The sequence below is a fragment of the Podarcis raffonei genome, chromosome 8 (assembly GCF_027172205.1).
Source record: "Podarcis raffonei isolate rPodRaf1 chromosome 8, rPodRaf1.pri, whole genome shotgun sequence".
Lineage (NCBI taxonomy): Eukaryota > Metazoa > Chordata > Lepidosauria > Squamata > Lacertidae > Podarcis > Podarcis raffonei.
Window position 1 is genome coordinate 31,282,383 of NC_070609.1, and position 23,222 is coordinate 31,305,604.

Genomic DNA, 23,222 nt, shown 5'->3' on the forward strand with positions numbered 1-23,222 from the left:
GAGGAACTTTGCACAGCTGTAGCATGGATCAAGCACTTCCTAGAGAATGTCCAGGAAAGGCTGAGAGAGACCAAGTTGGGGCTGGTGTATACTATCATCAGAATCAAGTGGTGAAAATTAACCTGGACGTGTACCACTCAAGGCTCCTAGGGGAGCATGTCTAGTATCCTGTTCTCACAGTAGCCAGCCAGATGCACACAGGAAGCATGCAAGTGTTTCAGGGAACCCTGAGGTATCTTGGGCATTTAACAGGGTTTCCTCAAACAGGACATCACCAGTGGCGTAGCGTGGGGGGTGCAGGGGGGGGCGGCCGCACCAGGCACAACATCTGGGGGTTAGGGTTAGGGGGAGCAAATCCACGGGTTAGGGGTGCAAATTACTTGCCTTGCCCCGGGTTCTGACAACCCACGCTACGCCACTGGACATCACTAACGGAAGGCAAGCTTCCCTGGGAAAAAAACACCACTGGCAACTGCAGGGGCCTGCTTAAGAGCATGCTGCCAGCTTTGGTGTGGCAACAGGGGAGCCCAATTGACCACATGCTAATCAAGTCTGTGCCCTAGAATGTACACTTGCTAGTCAAGGCTGTGCTCGACAGCAATGCTTTTCAAAGCACTTCAGAGTGCCCATCAGGATCCTGACAGATAGTTCAACATGAAAAGGATTCTCTGTAGGCAGAAAAGTATGCCAATGGCTACCTCAAATGTTTTGTTTCTTTTTACAAAATTAAATTTGGTTTACTAATTAAAAGGCAACCCATATCATAATTTTTCAGTTCTTTTCTTTTCTCCCTCCCTCTTCCCAGATTCAAGTGATCAGTTTTGTGACAGAACAGAACTGGGATTCCCTAGAAGTCTTTGACGGTGGGGATAACACAGCCACCATGCTGGGCAGCTTCTCAGGTGAGTTCTGAAGCAGACACAGAATGGGCCACAGCAGCCTTCACTAACCTGGTGTCTTCCAGATGTTTTGGACTACAACTCCCAGCAGCCCCAGCCAGCTTGACTGCAGTCCAGAACATCTAGAGGGCATCAGGTTGGGGAAGTCTGGCCTTTGCAGCTCCAGTGTTGACCATCACCAGGCTTGCCACCTCCAAAGTAATGAAAGAACACCCAAGACAGACAGAGGACAGAAAGATTCCGCTTTCCCTCCATTGCAACTTCTCCGCCTGCTGAGCTTTGAGACTTGCTTCCACGGTCAAGCACAGAAAAGCCTTTTCTTTGGTGGCTCCCTGCTTGTGGAATTCTGTACATAGGGAAGCATGCTTTTTGTAAAAATCGCTCTTTTTTTAAGGTACCCAGGCCGCTGGTCCTTCATTGGGAGGGCAGCTAGTTACATCTGTAAACCCTTTTCGTGTTCATGCTTTTAAGTGGGGTGTGGCTGGGATGTGTTCCTTTTCTATGTATGTTTGTATATATAAATATATATATTTCGGTGAGTAGTTTAGGTCTAATTTTACTGCTGTTTTTGAATGTTTCTTGTTATCACTATTTATTGAATCCTTTGGTTCCACTGAGACAATTTATGTTAAAAAAGGATGAACAAATATAATAATCTATTAATTAATGACAAAAGTACAAGGCAGCACTTGCCAGACAAGGCGGAGAACAGGTTGAACACTCTTACCCCCATGCACAGCCTCCCCACTGCCACATACACAAACAAATTCCTCCCTCCCATGCTTTGTATGTTAGAAGCAAGCACAAACTTGGAAATACTACGTTTCACTCCAAATATTGAATTCCAGTCCGACTTTATGACTGCTTGAGAAGGAAAGCCTTTTTGTCATTACTCTGGCCAACACAAACTAGCTGGCATCCTGTGGTCTGGTTTAGGCTTGGAGCAGTGCCAACATTTCCAAATTCAATACCCCTTATTTGAAGGGGTCAGTTGTGCTAATATTTGGGCCTCTTCCCCATCTTGTTCCATACCTGACTTCTGTGAATGACGTTACTTGGGTGAAGGACAGTGTCGTGTTCACTTGAGAGCAGGGTCACACTTTTTGCCCTACTTCCAACATCACATCTGCCACCTTCAACAATGGTGTGTTGTTTGTACTGGTTGTGTGAACTCTTGTTTGCACATAAAGGTGCCACATGAACAGGACACCTGTACAGCTGGGTGTCCCAGTTGTGTGGGGCAATTGCACATGTTCAAGAGTTTGTGCCTTGAAGTTGTTTTGCAGGCATCCATGTGCAGTACATGGTTCTTGGAGGAAGCAGATGTGATGTTGAAAGTAGGGCTTAAAGCATTGTGTTGTCCTATATGTCAGTAATGCATGAGTGGTGCTTATGTGGAGTAAGAAACTGACTGGGCAGTGGATTTTTTCAAAACAGGAAAGTGCATCAAAGAAGCAAAGCTGAGAGTGAATCCGTTTGCATTCCTAAACCACAGTTGGAGCCTCTTGCCAAAGCTTTCTGAGCCATTTTTCCACAGAGTTGCATCTGTTCCCCTCCAGAGCTGCCTTTATTCCTTTCATTTCAGGACCCCAAGCTGTTATTCAGCCAGCAAAGAGGAGAGAACAGTGCCATGAGGGGTCCTCTGTGACTCCCCCCCCCCCGTAACTTCTCATCTCCAAATCCTTTTCTATATCTGTTAGTCCAACCGGATAATGCTTTCTGTGATGAGAAATGTGTCTCTGCGCTTTGAAAACTACATTTCTGAGTATCCCTCTGCTGGCCTCTGTGGAGCTTGATCAAAAATGAACCATGCTGCCAAAGTTAAAGGCTGCCTTCTCAGACACACAGATGCAATCTCTGATGTGTTCTCAGATAAGAGTCAGGCTTTGCCCTGCAGTTCTTCAAGACCAATGGGATAGAAGGGGGTGCGCAGAGCAGCCCCCTAAGTCTAATTCATTCTTCATCCTTTTAATAGAGATCTATTATGGGGACATCTGCTGGTTGTGTGGAATGATTGTTTTACTGGCTCAGTAATGAGCTGTTGAAGGTGCTAACCTTCAGGATGCTCACACCTTTATAATTGTGTGTGCACATTAGGGATGTTGGAGAAATTTGGTTCAGTTCACTTTTTAAGGTGAGCCTACCTAATTTGCACTTCCCGAAACAAAACACAAACTGTAATGTAGCTAGCCATCAATATTTGCACTTCTCTGAATTTTGCAATGCAGTTCTCCAACCGACCGACCAACCAAAACGTGGTACAAAAAGGCGTGTGTGTGTGTGTGTGTGTGTGTACACACACACACACACACACACACACACACACACACACTGTATATGGAAAGTGTGGCTAGAAATGCATATATTAGTGAAAACAAAATACAAAATGCCTAATATTCAGGGAAGTTGCTTGAAAAACTCTATTGGGCAAAATTGCAAGTCTTTTAAGAGAATGTGCACTAAAATGCTACTGGTGTGAGGACTGTAAAAAGAGAATTGCAAATTGGTGCAGAATTGTGGTAAACTGAAGCTAAGTTTGGAAATAATGAGAAACTGAGAGAAACCAGAAATGACAGATTTGTCTCTTCCTAATGCACAAAAGACCTGCCTGCCTCCTGTGCTAGATGGGACCCCACCACCACGCCAAATCCCCTCTTCTAGTCTTACTTTCCAGGGTTTAGGGGTGGCTGGAAGGGGTGGAGGGAGGACACCTCCCCAGATATGATGAGTGGCTCTGGAAATGGTCCAGATCCTCTCCAACATTTCTGAAACACCCTGGTAACGTCTCTGCCTCTTGTGTGCATGTGTTTCTCCCTTAGGAGCCACAGTCCCTGCACTGCTGAACAGCACCTCCAACCAACTTTATTTGCATTTCTACTCCGACATCAGTGTCTCTGCTGCAGGATTTCACCTTGAGTACAAAAGTAAGGATTCTTTTTGATGGTGCTGTTCCAAGATGTCCAGGTTGTAGCTTCTGTTGTGAGAGCAATTACTCCGAGGGTTGTGCACACTTTGCCAGAGTGATCATGCAAATGCAAGATCGAGAAAGGGTATATGATGTGGAATTTAATATAATTTGAAACTTCAGTGTATAAAAGTTAAAATAAAGCCAAGCTTCCAGATCTCATGACTGAAAAAAGGAGTTGGGGGATATGCAGGTGGTGACTGGGGAATGCTCAGAAACCAGAGAAGAGCATTGGGTGGAAACCTGAATGGCCACTGCATAAGAGTAGTCTATTTCAACCACTGAGCCTTCGTAAATGTGCTTCCAAAATGAACATTTTTTTAAAAAAGGAAATATAGTAGCCTTCATAAATAAAATGGAAAGGTAGGCCAGTAGCCAAGATGAAGAGCATGGTGAAAATGCTAGCAGCCTTCCCCAAAATGATGATTTTCCAAGTTCTAATATTTCTGAATTAAAATTGGGGGCATTCTTCTTTGATTCCTGCGATGGTTTATTTCTGAGGTGCTCCAGGCAGGAATGAGAGATGTGGCTTGTTAGCTGGAGATGGCAGGGAATGCATTTTATGCACATGAAACATGCTTCTTTATGTGTTTTAAGGCATGCATAAACCACCCTTGATCCAAAAGAAGAAGCAAGAAAATGGATTTCAAAGTGGTCGACAGGAAAATTTCAAGATTCCAAAAATGTAACACAAACCAGCAACACAATGCAGCTAACAAGTGGTGCACAAATCACCTGGTGCAGACAGCACAACTCCATAAGGCTTTAAAGCTCTTGCCAGTTCCCTGGCTGATGCACCATTGATCACAAAGGCGTTAAGTCCTGCAACTCAGCTGCTATCTTCACAGCCAAACGTCTGGCTGAGAACAGCAGAGCAGCTGGACTGGGCTGCTGCGCCCGTCATAGTGGCTGAAAAGTAAAGTGCCAGTGCCAACCGCTGGAGGGAGTCCCATGGGAGAGGTCACTTTCAGAAACGAGAGCAGCGTTCTGTTACTTTTCATTCACCAAACAGAGATCAACAGCAGACATGATGCACACAGTTCCATACGGAATGTGTACAGGCTTAGTACATCTGGCGGTGCTTTAGAATTGGAGGCCCACTTTACTTTAACCTGGTGGGGGAGTTCTTCTTAGGGCCAAACTGGACACAACGCTATCACGTCAATGCAGTTAGTGTGTCTAGTTTGTAAAATGTAATAGGTGCTGCAGGGTCCTTCTTGAAACTAACCCACAGGCATCTGGTTGGCTGCTGTGAGAACAGGATCCTGAACTAGATGGGCCGCTGGCCTGATCCAGCTGCCAGTTCTTAGGTTCTTAGGAGAAGCACTACTATAGACTTAGCTGATTAATCAGTTGGGTGCCAGTAGGGATGGAGGAGAAACTTGTGCATTTAATGCAGACCTATCAAATGTGCACTTCTCAGACCAATGCATGAAGCAAAGAACAGTTTCTTCAGTGGCAGCTAGGTCTCTGTTGTTGGGTTGGTGTGATTTGAGGGAAATGGCCTCATGGGCCAAATTGAGACTCATGCTGGGACTGATAAGGCCAGAGGTTCTCCTCCCAGCCCCAATCTACATCCTGATTTGTACACTTCTGGCAGAATTCTTGCACACCCACACACCCACACACACCAGCTACTCCCATTCACCTCTTCTTGCTTTCTTGCAGCTGTAGGTCTCTCCAGCTGCCCAGAACCCACTGTCCCCAGCAGTGGTCTGAAGATCGGGGAGCGATACTTGGTGAATGATGTTGTCTCCTTTCAGTGTGAGCCAGGCTACGCACTCCAGGTACTGAGTGTTATTGAGTCTGTGAAGTGTTTCACTTTGCAGTGAAAACTGTGGAAATGTGAGCTGCCCATGTGTGTGTTGATAGAGCTGATTGAAAGAGATACACAGGGATCTGTGATGTGACAGATTCAGGGGGAAACAGGATGGTTGAGGCATCTGAGCATTGCAAATTCTTATATGAAGTGACCTCAGCTTTGGTTTGAATATTATAAAGCATGAGTGTCCTGGGCTGTAGTAATCAGCTTGATTAAATAAATATTCCAATCTAATGTTCCATTAGATGCTCTGATGTACCTCTTGAGATTAAGACAATATATTTCACTCAAATATTATATACTATAACTATGGGCAGAGTTTTATATGCCAGATAAAATGGGTGGATTTGATGTAGTTGGGCAAATCTGGAAAAAGCTGAATATAATGAACTATAATGAAATTAGCAGTGTTCCATAAAGACCGTGAAATATATGGTGAGTCAATGAATAGATGGGTTTAAGTAACACAATACCTTAAGAAGGATTGGGCGGGTCTCAGAAAGGGTGATGAAGTTCTAGGCCTAATAGACAAAACAAAAACTGACAAAATCCTGGGGCCGGATGGCATCCACCTGAGAGTTCTCAAACAACTCAAATGTGAAATTGCTGATCTACTAGTAAACATATGTAACTTGTTCCTCAGATCAGCTTCCATACCTGAGAACTGACTTCTTCATTCAGTGCATAGTTAAACTGTGGAATTCATGCCTACAGGTAGCAGTGACGGCCACCAACTTAGATGGCTTTAAAAGATGATTAGACCAATTCATGGATGGCAAGGTTATCAGTGGCTACTAGCCACAATGGTTATGTTCCACCTCCACTAACAGAGGCAACACGCTCAGGTCCTGTTTGCGCTCGGTTCCTGTTTGAGAGCTTCCCACAGGCATCTGGCTGGCTGTTGTGAGAATGGGATGCTGGACTAGATGAGCCAGCAGGCTCTTCTTACATTCTTATGTGATAGATTATATGACACAAATTAGGAAATTGCAGATTAATCTGACAACAAAATTTTATTTTTGAGAAAGAAATCGATCTAGATTATTTAACCACCTGTCAGGGAACTGCCATCTGAGCCAGAGGCGGAGGGAAGGCTCCAGAGGGATGCTGGAGAGGGTCCCAGTAGGGAGAGAAGCAGCCCATCTGCTGGGGAAGGAAATCAGCGTAGCACCAGTGGGGAAGGGGGCCAGATGGGGGAATCGGCGAGGGGGCTCCAGGACTTCTCGCCGGAGACCAGCGGGGAGAGCACGGGTCCTCCGCTGCCCACACCCTCCCTGCGCAGAAGACTTCTGCGCAGGGAGAGTAGGAGGAGACTAGGCGTCAAAGAACTTCTTTGCTGGAAGAAGTTCAAGAAACGCCCACTGACGGATTCTGCCAGCGATTGAGACAGCCACGGATGGGTGGCTGTCCGGACAGAAAGGGTTCACCTAGGTAACCCAGCCAGGAGTGGCAACAACTTACGCACGAGCAACCCCTAGAACCATTACACCACCCTTTTAGCTGTTTAATGCATTTATGTTTATATACTGTTTTGGTCTTTAATGTGGTTTTGTACAATTTATAAATATGTGATTTTTTTAAAAAAACACACCATGTAAATTAACTTAATTTAGGATTTAAGTCTGTGTATATATCTTTTTTTGTTTCAGTGGTGCAAAATATAAACTTGCTTTGGTACTCTCACTTTTCATTAGGACATTTTTTTCAGTTCTTCCTCTATCCTACCATCTCATAGTCTGTTTTCCTTCCTTGATTCAGGGACATTCTCACATTTCCTGCATGCCAGGGACTGTCCGACGCTGGAACTACCCTCCTCCACTTTGCATCGGTAGGAAAACTCCACCATGAAATTTATTTTAAGACCGTGACATCCTAGAGGGACACCCTTGTAGCCTCCTCACTATTTACTATTTGTTTTTATTTCATTTAAAGGGAGCTTGGTGATGTCCTGGCTGCTTAAGGAACCCCTTGGGGGGAACCTGAACTGATAAGCTGTTCTGTTTGTTGCTTCTGTTATAGTGTTGGGGGACCTCTGGCCCTTTGGTCCAATTAGGCTCACCAGGCCTCCCTGTTTTGGCCAAGCCACACACACTGCTCTATGCCTGACATCATATATCACAGGTCTGGGCTGAAATATCGTTTGCAGGCACCACCAATCAGCTGGCAGACACTTGCAAAGCCATTTCCACAGCACTTCGCAGGCTGAATGCAGGATTTCCTCCCAATGTAAATAGCAGCTTCAGAGGAATGGTTTTCTCAGGACCACTGGGGGGAATAAAGGGTTATAAGCTCTTTCCTCCATTCAACCTTCCCTTTCAGCACAGCTGCACTGGGGTGCAGAAGGAGCAGAGTTTTAACCCAAAAGCCTGATAAGTAGGTTCCCATTTGCAAAACCACAATGTAAGAAGGTCCGATGGTCTGCAAACCAATATTGCAAACTAGAATATTGGTCTGCAATGTAATTGAGTTAGGCAATTCGGCTTTATAACAGCTGAAATCAGAAGCCCATTTTCCCACGAGAGTTTGTCTTTCATTGCTCCTTTTGAAAATCAGGATGCTTAATTTGGTGCATAAATATGCATTTGAATCTCAATCTGTTAGCTGCAGATCCCGAATGAGAAATTGCCTTTGACAGCTACACACACAAAGGCGCACACCATTTCATAGCAGAGAAACTAGATTGGAGATTTTTCAAATATTTTTTATGCCACACTTAGAAAAGCAGAAGCGATCAAGCTTTGGTGAAATGTTCATGAGTCCCTACAAGCTCGACTGGCTGTTTCTTCTTCTTCTTCTTTAATCCAGATGTTATCCTTTTTTAATAATTGAGGAGGAGTTCCATTTAAGTAGACATCAAGAGGGTGGGGAGTTAGAGACTAGCAAAGTCAGCAGAAAAAAAATACATATAATGAGCCATTAAATGGAGGGAAATCTGTGTTGTCAGTGTCAGCATAGATTAAAAGCACAGGCCTCCATGTTCTATTTTAGACTGTGTAAGGGGGGGACCCAAGAGGATTTGCAGAGACTTTCATAGGTGAATGAATATAGAGGAATTAGGAACAGAGAGAGCCCTGAATTTAGGTTTGGGAGATGAAAACTGGACTCTGTGGTTCAGGTGAGAAGGGTTATGGTGGTGGAGCTAAATCTCCCAAAATTACCCATCTCCCAAAAATCAGTAGTGAAATTGGGAGGGTAGGGGCATTATGCCATATATTCTTTCAGGGGTCTGGTTTTTACAGTAGTCTGAAGTAAGGTGTGGAAGAAAATAATTTGAAATGGAGATGTTGGGGATTGATCCTGAGACATTCTTCACACAAAGCACGTGTTCCACTGCTGAGCTGTGATCCCTTTGCCTGTTTCCTCAGGATAAAGGGCAAACAATATTGTAATAGGTTTATTTTTAACTGGCAGCCTTCAGCCTGGTGTTGCTGGGGATTCCAAGAAACTAAATGGTGTAGTTTTGGAATTGGTGGTTAAAATCAGTGCTGTTTTAAAAGGTTCAGTCTGCCATCTTGATTCCAAATGGCATCCAGTTGTACCCCAAAATATACAAAAACCTGCTCCTTGATCGCAGGAACCATCATGCAAAATTATGATACAATGTCTTAAGATGTGTCCAAGGGTTTTGCAAACAGATAAACAGCTTTCCAAAATGCAGATATTTGTTCCTGGCCACCTTCTTCTTGCTTATCTAACAGCTCAGTGTGGTGGGACCATGGAAGAGATGGAAGGTGTAATTCTGAGTCCCGGCTTCCCAGGAAACTATCCTAGCAATAGCGACTGTACGTGGAGGATATCCCTTCCGGTGGGGTTTGGTAAGAGAGTGCCCTGTGCTGTTCCCATCTCATCAAAAGCCTAATGAATAAACCTATTTGCACTTACTGTTGTTAGGCTGACCTCAGGTTGAACAAGTTTAGGTCTTGTCTACGCAGGGCTTATCCAAGCTGACCTTTTCCACCACTCTATCCAGGCACAGGTCCTTGCTTAAAAGCGCCATGACTTTTGGGGGTTTTTTGGGGGGGGAATGTTTCCCCAGAACTTTCCCTATGGAAATCTGCTCTTTAGCACTCAATCAGAGCAAATGTCTATGGGTTTTAATGCGGAAAACTCTGGAGCAAAGAAACAACAACGGAGGGTGCTCAGACATGGAGCTTTCAAACACAGGCCATTCCTGGAAAAAGCAGAAGAAAGTAAGTGGAGATAAGCCATAGTCTAAAGTTGTAGAATGGGTTGTACCACTTAAGACAGCAATTTGGGGGTGCCATTTTTAAATGCTTATCCCTTTATATAAAAACCCTGTGCAAGCAACCGCTGTGCAATTAAAAAATTAATAAATTAAATAATAGAAGAAAATAATAATAGTATGGAGAAATCATTCTAACCATTCTAACCCAGCCTGCCCTATCTGAATCTATTAAATTTCTTATGCAGGGAAGCATCCAGAAATGGCATTCTCCACCTATAGTTTGACATGGTGCAGTCCATTATATCACCTCAAGACTCCTCTACCTTCTTTCTTCTGCATTATGTAGAACTTGATGGCTTAAACCCAACCTTTGCCAGACTGGTTTCCCCCAGATGTTTTGGACTACAGCTCCCATCAGCCTCAGCCAGCACTGTGCTGAGTCTAAAACATATGCGGAAACCAGGTTGATGAAGGCTGCTTTAACCCCCCCCCCTACACACCTCATTCTTAGAAACTGCCCTCCCTTCCTTGAGGGTTTCTTTTAAAAATGTAGTGGCTGTTACGTGCTATACTTTACATGTCACGATCTCTGAAGCCAGAGAAAATCAAATCCGCTCTAAGGGCAGGGCATGCCTTTGTCCCATATAAATCAACTTTTTAGAAACAAAACAAAAAAACTCATGATCAGTTAGCCAAATTGGACTAGACTTAACCATTGTTTTATGAATGCTGTATGTTTGTTTATGTGTCTGTTTACTTATTTATTTTATTATTTGGATTTTGTGCCTATCATTTACCATAAGGTCCCAGGACAGGTTGCAAGGAAACCATGGTACAATTTAAAATCAAATCTCAGTTGTCAAGAGGTGTGCATGTGCATTAGGAGTGGGTAGGTGACAAATTGTGGTAAAAATAAGAACATTTTTATTTGGATGCAAAAGTTTCTTATAATTAGCTATCTGCAATATGAGCGCCAAAGGGGATTGTGCATCCCTGGACCCAACCCCAAATGCTGAGGAAACTCCAGTAATCTTTATTCAAAGGATGCAACAGATAGGAAGCAGGAAAAGAATATGGAAGTTCAAAGTAAGAGTCTAGTGCAGTGTTGGCCAAACTTGGGTCTCCAGCTGTTTTGGGACTACAATCCCCATTATCCCTGACCATAGGTCCTGTTAGCTAGGGATGATGGGAGTTGTAGTCCAAAAACAGCTGGAGGGCCAAGTTTGGCCAACACTGGTCTAGTGACTTCCCTCAATGACAGACTGCCCAGACTTGAGGGAGAGCAATCATCAGAGAGGCAGCCTCTCCAGAAACATCTGGTTCCCAGGATCCAAGATGATAATGTTCTCTGACAGTGCTTCCCCTTTCACTCTTTTAACCATAAACCTTTTGGACTTCTGCCTATATTTTTAACTGTGCTTCCATTACACTCATCACATTTGCAAATGACACCAAACTGGGAGGGGTAGCTTATGCTGCAGAAGACAGAATCAGGATTCAAAATGACTTTAACAGATTGGAGAACTGGGCACAAGCTAACAAAAATGAATTTCAATAGGGACAAATGTCAGGTTCTGCAGTTAAGCAGGAGGAAGCAGCTGCACCAATATAAGATGGGGGACACCTGGCTTGCCACTAGTACATGTGAAAAGGATCTAGGGGTCTTGGTGGACCACAAGCTTAACATGAGTCAACAGTGTGATGCAGCAGCAAAAAAAGGCTAATGCTATTCTAGGCTGCATTAACAGAAATATAGTGTCTGGTTCAAGGGACGTAATAGTACCACTCTATTCTGCCTTGGTCAGACCACACCTGGAATACTGTGTCCAGTTCTGGGCATCACAATTTAAGAAAGGATATTGACAAGTTGGAATGTGTGCAGAGGAGGGCAACCAATATGGTCCAGGGTCTGGAAACCAAACCTTATGAGGAACTGTTGAAGGAGCTGGGTATGTTTTGGGGATTACAGCCAAATTATATACAGTTTTGTCGAGCCCAGGGATAGTTGAGGAATTTGATCTTTGCAAATCTTTCCAAAGTGAGCTGATCTAAACTGCACTTCCCATACTACCATGCAGATCTGGACATAGCTCTCTGTTGAATTTTTGTTACTTTTCTGAATGTCATGACACAGTCCTTATTTCAAAAAAGTACTGAAATACATTAAAAATGTGTATTGAGGGCCACTTGAAAACAAGTATTTAAAAGTGAATTTTTATGCATATTTAAAAAATAACCATTGCAAATTAATGTGGAAATGATCTTAAAGTTAGGCACATGTGAACATGAGAGTGGCCTGCACTCCTAGTTGAGCCACAGTCCACTTTCTGGCTGGGACCCGGGAATATACCTCCTTTCTCCCTCTTTCCCCTTGTCATACAGGTGCCCACCTCCAATTTTTGAACTTTTCCACCGAGCCTAACCATGACTTTGTTGAAATCCGTAATGGGCCGTATGACACCAGCAACATCATCAGCCGGTTTAGCGGGAGTGACCTCCCAGGCTCCCTCCTTTCCACATCCCATGAAACCACCATGTATTTCCACAGCGACCATTCACAGAACAAGCCTGGCTTTAAGGTAGAATACCAAGGTAAGGAGGAGGGAGCCAATGAAGCTGTGGATGATGCAGCCAGATTGCCCTTGAGGCTCGTGGAAAGAGTGCTCAGAATGCGAGAGCCACTTCTCTAATTTTGAAGTCATATCTCGAGGCTTTAATCCAAACAACTATAAAAGGGTTACACAGTAGTCTGGCTTAATCCTAATAGCCAGGGCCTGTTCACCCTGCCGACACAGACAAGTTAATTCACAATGTGTTTTCCTGGAGGGCTTCTGCACTCTGCCTGGGGTTTCAACCTGACCTGAATTTCTTAGATGCTTGGAGACCTTATAATTGTTGCATCAGAGGAATACTCTGTCCCAGTGGTCTTTTGTCCAGGCTTTTTCCTGCTGCTCTTATTCTGGTTCTAATAAGTTTTTAGAATTATTGTTGCTCCTTTCTAAAGAGCCACTACCCCAAACAGAAGCACCCACGCACACCCCAAAGAGACTGCAAACTAATTTTTTGACACTGGGAGAGAAAACAGGGGAGTAGAGAGGAAGGGGGAAAGATAATAAGGGGGAGATATATGTGAGCCTATGCAGTTATATGTCCTAAAGCACGGATTTGATTGGGAGTGAGACCAGGAGATTTAAACCAAAAATAAAAGGTGGGTCTTGAAAAGGGACTTAGGTTGCAGTCCAAACCTAAGATCTTCCAGGATGAGTGGAGTTTGTAATAAGTGGATCTTCCACTGAACCAGCTATTCAACCAGGGCTATGCCAACTGATGTCCCCCATCCAAGCTCACCAGAGACATGCTGGTGTAAGTCCTCCATCCCAGCTCAGTTGAGGCAAGTCTCCCATAAAGGGCATTCCAGGGGAATGCCAGAGGTGGGATGGGACAGTGGGGTGAGGAAGGCATTCAGAGGGTACATGCTACAATGGATGATTTACTGTCTTCAGACACACTCAGCTGTTCACTGCATTATTAGCAAGGTTTCTTCTAGTGATCTTAGTGAACTACAGAGCCATTGTAAGGGGAAGGTGGTCCTTCAGCATCCCTGACACCAGAGACCCTGCGAAATAGACTGTGTCCCAGAGTTGCTTGTGCCCTGGATGCCTCTTAGGAAGCCATGCTAATAAATGCTTAACTTAAAATATGGCACCTCTTGTCTCATTTGATTTCCAGCTTATGAGCTACAGGAATGTCCTGACCCTGAGCCCTTTGCCAATGGCATTGTGAGAGGAGCCGGTTACAGTGTGGGCCAATCCATCTCCTTTGAGTGTCTCCCCGGCTATCAGCTCATTGGTCACCCGGTATTGACCTGTCAACATGGAACCAATAGAAACTGGGACCACCCATTGCCCAGGTGTGAAGGTATGGCTTTATTGAGTCACTTCCCAAAAAGGAAAACACTAAGTAGAATAATAGAAGCATAACCACACCACCACACCCACCACTCCCATCCCCTTCTTTCCCCTTCTTCTTCTTCTTCTTCTTCTTCTTCTTCTTCTTCTTCTTCTTCTTCTTCTTCTTCCTCCTCCTCCTCCTCCTCCTCCTCCTCCTCCTCCTCCTCCTCCTCCTAATTGTTTAAACCAATTCATAAACCAAGTACCCATACATTGACCACTAATATTGAAACATATGTTGTAGGTAAACTTGGTATACTTATTTGTATAACATTATTCTTGTTTATAAAACCCAATTTTTAAAAAAGGAAATTCCTTGAGTGGGCACAAAGGAAGAAAGATATGTCTCTCCCCCTTCGCCAACAACGTTTTATTTCAGTATTTGACTACAAGGAGAGCCCTGCTGGAGTAGGCTAGAGGGCCATCTAGCCCAACATCCAATTCTCACACTGGCTAACTAGACACCTATGGGAAGCACAGAAGCAGGGCACAAAATATAGCCGTCCTGACTATGAGACTTCTGATGTTCAAAGTGTGGGAAAACTGGTTGGTTTAAACTCTGGTTTGTAGAAGCAAGCTAGGTCATACCATGGTTTATGATCCCATCTCCTGTTACAAACCGGAGTCTCAACTAACCAGAGTTTCACCCCATTTGAACAAAACCAAAAATGCTGGTTATCTTAAAACAGGAAGTGGATCCTTCCAATCTTCTTCTGTGGAGGTGAGAGGAACAGAGAAAACACAAGCGGAAGGCTTGCTTCTGCTCATACACGTAACACTAAGCTATGGTTTAGTATCAAGTTTGGCCCTACCATTAGGCAGAGTCAGGTGGCAGATGCTGGGAGGGGGACAGTGGTTGGTAAAGTATTAGAGGGTGAAATTTTGTTTTCCCTTGATCCCCTAAGGTAAGCTACTGCTTTCAGGTGTGGTAAAAATTGGCTTTCCAGTCACCGATGTAGAAGCAATATTCATCTGCCATCCCAGTTGGCTTCTCTACATGACATGGAGTGGGCACCATCTTGATCTGCCCCTTGGGCAGCAAAATGCCTTGAGCTGACCTCGTTTCACATTACATCTGAAACAAGCCATTATATTTCCCCCCGAGATACGACTGCTGAACCCTTCCCCTCTCCCCTATGAAGGCAGCCTTTCCTTCCTGATCTCTCTCCCTTCTTCTCCTTTTTGGACACCCCCACCTCCATTAGGGTGATTAGAGTGGAGTTTTATTGTTCTAAGTGAGCTTTTGCCTTTTCACATTCAATCAGCCATCAAAGTCTGAGCAGAACTAGGAGCCAAGCAGCAGTATAAATAAAGTGGAAGGAACGGGGCTTTGATCACCTTCTTGCTTTGTGCCTTTGACATCCATCTTGCTGTGCTGGAGTAAGTTTAATGACTAACTCCTTGCTGCTCCACTTGCTGAGAGATGGCTTTCCAGCAGTCAAACCCCATGGATTCGGGGATGGCTTGTCAGCACACGCTTCTCAACCACCCAGCGTGGGGGGCTTCCATGATTCCAAAACGCTGCTAACTTTTTGGTTTTATGAGCAACACATCCTTCGGACAATCTTTTGATTAAGGAACTTCAAGGAACTGCACAGGGACTTTGTTCCCCTCAGCCACTGGGATGACCATACCTCCCCTGTAAAGTTGAAGTGTCGTACCTGGGATGGTGAACTATCCCTAAATATAGGGATATTCCGGGACATCCCTTTAACAAGGTTTAATGTTCTCCCTTCTTATTCATTAGAAGACAGATACAATGAAGCCCAATAATAATAGTGACAGCACTGAAATGGAATCTGTCTTGCATCCCCTTTTTTACTGTGGTTTCTCTCAAGTAGAAACCCCCCTTTTACTGTGGTTTCTCTCAAGGTCTAATATATCCCATTATACAATCCCTTCCTAGTTGCTCTTTTGATCACTTTGCTTCAGTAAGTCAGCCACAGGGCAAGAGGCAAAGTTTTTGAATATGACCATTCTTATTAGACGTGATCCTGACTAATGAGTTGAAAGTTCATGGAGAGAAAAGGTAGGTCATGATTTGGAAGGTTATTTATCTATAGAATTGTAGAGTTGGAAGGGCCCCTGGCGGTTGTCTCGTCCAACCTGCTGCGATGCAGGAATTTACTAGACTTCTTTTTCTCTTTCCTGTCAATCAACATGCAGTTCCTTGTGGAGGAAACATCACTGCACACAATGGCACTATCTACTCTCCAGGCTTTCCCAATCAGTATCCCAGTTCCCAGGACTGCACGTGGCTTCTTACGGTGTCGGCTGGATATGGCATCTACCTCAACTTCACCTTGCTGCAAACAGAGCCATATAATGACTTCATCACTGTCTGGTAAGAAGGACATGCGGACTGAGAAAGCCCAGCAATGGTAGTTCAACTTGAGTAGAGGTCACATGAGTGTGGAAGAGTCAAAACCATGGTTGATGTGTTTCATCAACACAAGCACTTCTGCTTGTGCAGTGGAAACCCACACCCTACACAAACTCCATGCCCTCTCCAAATCTGCTCTAGAGGTATGGAAGGAGGAAAAGGGCAGGAAGCCTGCATTATTGTGACCCTGCACAGTTACAGTTCCCACATCCTCTTAGAAGGCCCTAATCCTGCTGACAGCCATTCAAAGCTGCAATAAATAAGGCATCTGGAGCTTTTGGGTGGGAGGCACAGGGAGCCAGCCTCTGATGCGCAACATTCTCACTTTGACCCATGCAGTTGCTGTGCACTTGTTTTTTCCATTCATCTTTCTTCTTTCTCTTTAGGGATGGTCCTCAGCAGACAGCCCCACAACTGGGTGTTTTTACAGGAAACTCTGCTAAGAAAGCCACCCAAAGCTCTTCCAACCAGATCCTCCTAAAATTCTACAGTGACGTGGCCAACGGAGGAGTCTTTGCGATTCACTATTACGGTCTGTACAGCTCACTGACATGCTGACATCTGCTATGATATATATGTCTTTTTAAACCATTGCATGCAACATTTTGTAGGGCACAGTGTCATTTACATATTTATTTAAGCATTGATAAGCTGCATTCCTCATTGAAAAGTATCCGCGGCCAGAGCATACAAAAGCCCACCCTTTGCTAAACTTTATCAGCATGCCCAGTTGTCAGGGATGATGGGAATTATAATGCACCAAACTTCTGAGGGGCACAGGTTTCACATGCCTGGCACGACTGGTTTCTATAGTGCTATAAACCTACTTTTTTAAAAAAATGTTTTGTCCTTGCACAGCAACAACAACAAAAAGATGAAGCAGGTTGCATTTGGAGGTGGGGATGGGTAGGATCTGTCTCAGGTAGGTTGGATGGTGATAGATCTTCAGACCTATGGTTTCTGGTTTCCTTGCATTTAAACACAAAAGGCACATGCAAATCCATATAGCTAGCAATCTGGAATTGTGACATATCTTGTTCATTCCCCTCTCTTCTCAGCCTATCAGCTTTCTAGATGCCAACCTCCAACCATGGTCCCCAATGCTGAGATCATCACAGAGAATGAGGATTACAACATAGGTATTGACTGCATGACTTGCATCTCTGGCACTTGCTCTGTGGTGTTTTCTGTATTTTCCTTAACAGAATACAATTCCCAAGATACTTTGGGGGAAGACATGGCTGTTAACGTGATATATGAGTATTTTAAATGTACGGGGTGAATGTGGCATTTGTCATTAATTAACTCAGGCTGAGTTGCCTAGTTGCTGTCCTTGGTCCTGCAGACTAAGCTGACAGGTTTTTCAGCATGTCAGGTTGTGCTGAGAGTTGTTAGGCGACTCCATGATAGTGTTTTGCACGCAAGGTAAAAGTGATTTACACATTCAGACCATTCTAGCAAGCCAGGACTCACCCACCTCATTCAGCTGTTGATTTAGAACCAGGCTTGGGGGATGGATCTCCATCGTTGCAGCAGTGGCGGGATTTGGAAGATAAATGGGGCTGGGGTTGAAGCAAAGTGAGGAGAAACCTCACCAGACGAAGACACAGAGAGCAATGAGGCTTGGCTAGTGAATGTTTGGTTGCCACAGGAAGCTGGGGAAGCCATTGAAAAGTAGCTCAATAAATGTTACGTTGCTGCCTTTTGTGGCAGTACTCCCTAAGGGCACAACTGTGGCACAAGGATTTCTTGCATTAAAAAGGGTGAGGAAGCAATAACGCAGGAGGACTTTTTTGCTTGCAAAAATGTTTATATTAGGCAAAAATGCATGCCAGTATGTGGAGAACTTTGCACTAAAATGCTGATGAATTTTTATGAGGACTGTTGTGGAAATGTAGAGAACTGGACTTAACACTGTAAAAACTAAATGAGACCAGAATTTACAGATTTGTCCTTCAGTAAGTCATTCTGTCTAGTTTGACCACAGTCTGATTTTCTTCATTGGGGGATTTGCCCCTTCTGCTGTTGAAATGCATTTTGAACTCCCTTGTCTCCTTCCCCAGGTGATATCATTAGGTATCGGTGTCTTCCTGGCTTCACCTTGGTTGGAAATGAAATCTTGACTTGCAGGCTTGGCACTCAGCTCCAGTTTGAAGGGCCTCCCCCAACTTGTGAAGGTAAGTCTTTTAGAGGTTACTGTGGCTCTTGGAAGGGCCCTAGGGGAGACAAGAACTACCAGGCAGTAAATGGGGTTCGGTGGATTTCTTTGTTAGTTTTAAAATCTGTTCTAAGTGTACTAAATGCAAAACAAACAACAGCTATATTAAACACACAAAAATATCAAAAGATACAGCAGTTATACAGAAGCTCAACAGAAGAGATTGGTGATACCTTAATTGCAGTGTTCCCAAAACTTGCAGACTGATATTCTCGTGTGGAAATTAGGAATAAAAAGAAATTTGGTATACACTATCCTTCCAAAGTAGGAAGGGCCCATGAAGTAGTGATGGGCGAGACATTTGATTCCGATTGCACTAGGGATGAACCTAACTGATTAGCATTTTCTGAAGCAACATGCAAACCAAAATACAGCCGTCCTTCAAAATGTGAATTTCTCTGAATTTTGCAGTGCAGTTATTTAGCATAGTAATGTGTACAAAGCTGTATATAGTTGGATAAAGTGTGCATAAAATTGAATATGTACTTTTTATACATTTGTGAAAACTAAATACAAAAAAAAAATACTTGGGGAAATTGCATTGCTAAATGTATATTAGGCAAAATTGCATACAAAAGGAGAAATCCACACTAAAGTACTGATGAATTTTCACAAGCAATCCCCCACACAAATATTTTATTGTTTTCAAAACTTGCTTTGCATACAGAATTCCCTTGTTCCAGTCTAGGTGGACCAAGGATTTGACTTTCTATGTCCCTATAAGCCCCTTGCAGGTATATTTGCTGTCCTGCTGCTGTTTCTCTGTAGCACTGGCACAAAGCCACATTCTGTGTTTGCTTTCTTTTGCACCAATCAGTTCATTGCCCAATGAATGAGGTCCGCACAGACTCCATGGGAGTGATCCTGAGTCCGACCTTCACAGGCAGCTACCCTCACTTTCAGACTTGCTCTTGGGTGGTCAAGGTGGAGCCAGAATACAACATCACCTTCACTGTCGAGTACTTCTTGAGTGAGAAGCAATATGATGAGTTTGGCATCTTTGATGGTGAGTCACCAGGATGATTGGGAAATTTTGAGCTGTTCAGGTCACTGAAAGAAAAATAACTTATGAAGTAGAAGGTATACAGCCTTATAAAATTGAAGAATTGTGTTGAGAGAATCACTGGCAGAGGTGTGTGTTGCCTCTGTGTACTTTCTGATTTACAAGGCAAGCAGGGGTACTTTGGGTAAGTTGTTCACATTCCAGAGTTGGATTGCATTGTTAAGAAGGCATTTCAAGTTGGATCAGGGACTCCCTAAAATCCCATGTTGCTCTGTAGACTTGGGTGCCCCCCCCCACAAAAAAGGCTACATTTTTAAAGCAAAACCAAGCTGACTAAGGAAATGATTGAGTGGGGAGGGAGCAGAGAGTTTGTGAGTGAAGGGCCACCCAGGATGTTTTGCTGCAAGATGCAAAACAGAAAATGCTGCATGCATTCACCTACAGCACACATGCATGCTGACGCTGCAGCCTCCGCATGCATGCGCATGCCCCCCAGCCATGGCATGCAGGTACACAGCAGAAGAGGAGGAGGTGGCGGCAGCGGCTGACTAGTGCTGGAGATGGTAAGTGGCATTCTTGAAGGCTGGATCTGCCCTCTCTCAGCTGCCCAGAGCCTTCTATGCTGTGGCCACTGCCTCACCTTGCCTCATGGGCAAGCTGGCCCTGTGTGTCTTTCATTTTGACATATAGGACTAATCTCAGTGAATGATTTTCCCAAGGCACTCCAATCACAGTGTTTTGGGGGAGGGAATAAGACTGCCATCTAAAATACCCAAGATCTTCACCAAAACCCATTGTCTTAGTTATGTCTAAGTAAATGCTACACATAAGACCTAACAGGCCTCAGCAAGATTCACAAACCAATTTTCCTTCCGTTCTTATGAGCATCTGTGATTACCTCATTTTATTAAGACTAATTCCGTACTGTTAAATCTCAGTGCCATTGTTTGCTATCAACTTAGTAATTCTCTATTGAGACAGCCTTTATGTATGTATATATATATTGGTCAAGCTTTAGTTAGTCCTGGTCTGGGGCTTTTCAGGAAGCATCTGCCATGTCTCCCTTTTTTCTCCTCCTTACTCTTCTAGCTCAGTGAGATCATTTTGCAATGCAGCCTTCTTATTTGCAAGTACTCAAAGCTGTTAGCACATAAAACAGCCTTATCCCCATTGGACAGCCCTCCTGAAACATTCAGTCTATAGTGCTCTTGGTCACATTTCCCCTCTCTTTGTGACATTCCCCAGGCATAAGGTATATAATGTTTTCCTGTGCCTATGAGCCTACTGTACTTTATGCTATGCACAACATAAACACATCTGTGAAAGTGTGCTATTTAAATAACAACAACAACAACAACAACAATCTCAAATTCTGTCACATTCCAGTCCATTTTCCTCACCAATTTGCTGGGCTTAATCCACTCTGCATCTAAATTACCAGCAATTTTTAGGTTCCCTAAAGAACGTTTGTAGTTCTGCAAAACTTGAGGATCCCCTCAAGCATGCTGATACCTCCCCCTTGCTTTTCAGTGGCCATGTTTGGGCTTCAAATTTGTTGGCCCTCACCATATGAGTTTGCTATTAGAAGGAGAAATTAAACTAATTCATGGAGGAAGATGGGTCTATCAATCAGTATTAGCTATGGTAGCTAAGTGAAGCACCCACTTTTGGAGGCTTCCTACTCCTGAATACCAAGTCCTAGAGACAAACAAGAGGAGACAGCTGTTTCATTAGGTACAGTTTCTGAGCTTCAAGAGGCACTGACTGACCAAGGTTGAAACAAAATGCAGCTAAACTATATGCACCCATGGCTTGATGCGGAAGGGCTTATTATATATTATTATGTTTTGTTTGTCTGATCTTTCTTCAAGGTCCTTCAGGCCACAGTCCATTATTGCTGTCCCTAAGTGGGAATTACTCTGCTCCCCTAACGGTAACCAGTTCTGGCAACAGAGTCTATCTCCACTGGTCCTCTGACCACGCCTATAGCAGAAAGGGCTTCAGAATCCGCTATTCAGGTTAGTAAATAGCAGGGATAGAAATGGCATGTGTATTGATGCATAAAGTAGTGATAACGAGCTGAGAAATGTATGCTCAGTTTTGTTTGGGGCTTTTTTTGCAATCTGAAGTTATTAATAGAACTCCAGTATCCTGTTCTCGTGTACAAAAATAGCTCAACCCATTTTCTCTAGCTAAATGATTCCCCATGTAACTGAGACTGCAAATCCTATACATGCTATCTTGAATAAACCTTGAGGCTGGATCACTACAATGTGCTCTGTGTGGGGCTGCCCTCGGGCCTGGTTTGGATGCTCCAGCTGGTGCAAAATGCAGTGGCCAGATTGCTGGGGGGGGCAGCACCCGGCCAATAACATGTTAAAGCATGGGTAGACAAACTAAGGCCTGGGGGCTGGATCCGGCCCAATTGCCTTCTAAATCCAGCCTGCAGATGGTCTGGGAATCAGCATGTTTTTACATGAGTAGAATGTGTCCTTTTATTTGAAATGCATCTCTGGATTATTTGTGGGGCATAGGAATTCATTCATATTTTTTCCCAAAATATAGTCCAGCCTTCCACAAGGTCTGAGGGACAGTGGACTGGCCCCCTGCTGAAAAAGTTTGCTGACCCCTGTGTTAAAGCATCTGCACTGACTGCCCATCTACCACCAAGCCTATCTTCAAAGCCAGACATCCCCAAACTCGGCCCTCCAGATGTTTTGACTACAATTCCCATCATCCCTGACCACTAGTCCTGTTTAGCAAGGGATTGTGGGACTGGAGGGCCAAGTTTGGGGATGCCTGTTCAAAGCCCTTGTATTAATTTACAAATCCCTGAACAACTTAGGTCCAGGATACCTTTGGGGCCACCTGAACCCTTATATCCCAGCTCAATCACCTGGATCAAGCATGACGTAATGTGTTTATGGGATGGGAGCTATTAGTTTGTTTTTATTATTATGTATTTTGTGTTCTCATTTTGAAATTTTATGTTACGAAACACTCTGTGATCTTCAGATGAAGGTCAGCATACAAATTTAATATATATAAAAAATAACTCTGAGAATTATAGCTCGTTGGGGGGAATAGGTGGTTTCTCAGCCATTCCCAGTTCCCTGAACAAACTACAGCTCTCAAAATTGTTTGGGGGGAAGTCATGGCTTTTTAAAGTAGTTACATGGTGCTTTAAATATGTGGTGTGAGTATGGTCCCACTCTTGTTGTTTACAGGTTATTATAAGCCTGTTGTATATTTTAAGATCCTACATTTTCTTGTTCTCAAACTTGGGGCCACTTTCTGCCTCTTATCCCCCCTTCCTCTGCTTTGAGCCTTTGAGGTGCACAGAAATACTCTGTTTGGGACTCTAAATGGCAGCCAGGAGATGAAAAGTAACACACAGCAATCTCGGAGGAACAAAGCTTCTGTGTTCATTCAGCAACGCAACCAAAACATAATTTCTGCCAATTAAATATTAATTCATTCATTTATGGAATAACAGTATTAACTTATTTATGACACATTTATACGTGTCCCTGTCCCGAGTTTGATTGCTTTTCATTAAGTAATTAAAATATGCTTCATTCCAAGACTGGGTTGTTTAATTTTAAAGGGACTCTTTGCCAAACACCCGGTAATTGCTTTTATACAGGCGGAGTAATTAAACTTCATATGAAACCAAGACCAGTGTAAAAAAACACCCACATTGAAAATGTTAATGGTGAAACTAGCTGCTGTTTCTCTTTTGGGAAATCCAATTCCTTTCCTTTCCTTTCCTTTTTAATTGGCAATTTATCATGGC

At 43.8% G+C, this 23,222-nt stretch overlaps 1 protein-coding gene across 3 annotated transcripts in view; it reads left to right on the top strand.

Annotated features, from left to right (window-relative positions):
- The window catches only part of CSMD2 (CUB and Sushi multiple domains 2), a 480,348-nt gene that overhangs the window by 401,855 nt on the left and 55,271 nt on the right, over positions 1–23,222 (top strand). For all 3 annotated transcript variants that reach the window (XM_053398926.1, XM_053398927.1, XM_053398928.1), the window contains 13 exons: positions 806–902; positions 3,719–3,823; positions 5,533–5,651; positions 7,445–7,514; positions 9,385–9,501; positions 12,255–12,464; positions 13,602–13,790; positions 15,989–16,166; positions 16,592–16,737; positions 17,264–17,344; positions 18,269–18,382; positions 19,241–19,429; positions 21,298–21,444. In XM_053398926.1, the coding sequence (XP_053254901.1) occupies positions 806–902; positions 3,719–3,823; positions 5,533–5,651; positions 7,445–7,514; positions 9,385–9,501; positions 12,255–12,464; positions 13,602–13,790; positions 15,989–16,166; positions 16,592–16,737; positions 17,264–17,344; positions 18,269–18,382; positions 19,241–19,429; positions 21,298–21,444 (1,762 nt within the window). The remainder of the gene's footprint in view (positions 1–805; positions 903–3,718; positions 3,824–5,532; positions 5,652–7,444; positions 7,515–9,384; positions 9,502–12,254; positions 12,465–13,601; positions 13,791–15,988; positions 16,167–16,591; positions 16,738–17,263; positions 17,345–18,268; positions 18,383–19,240; positions 19,430–21,297; positions 21,445–23,222) is intronic.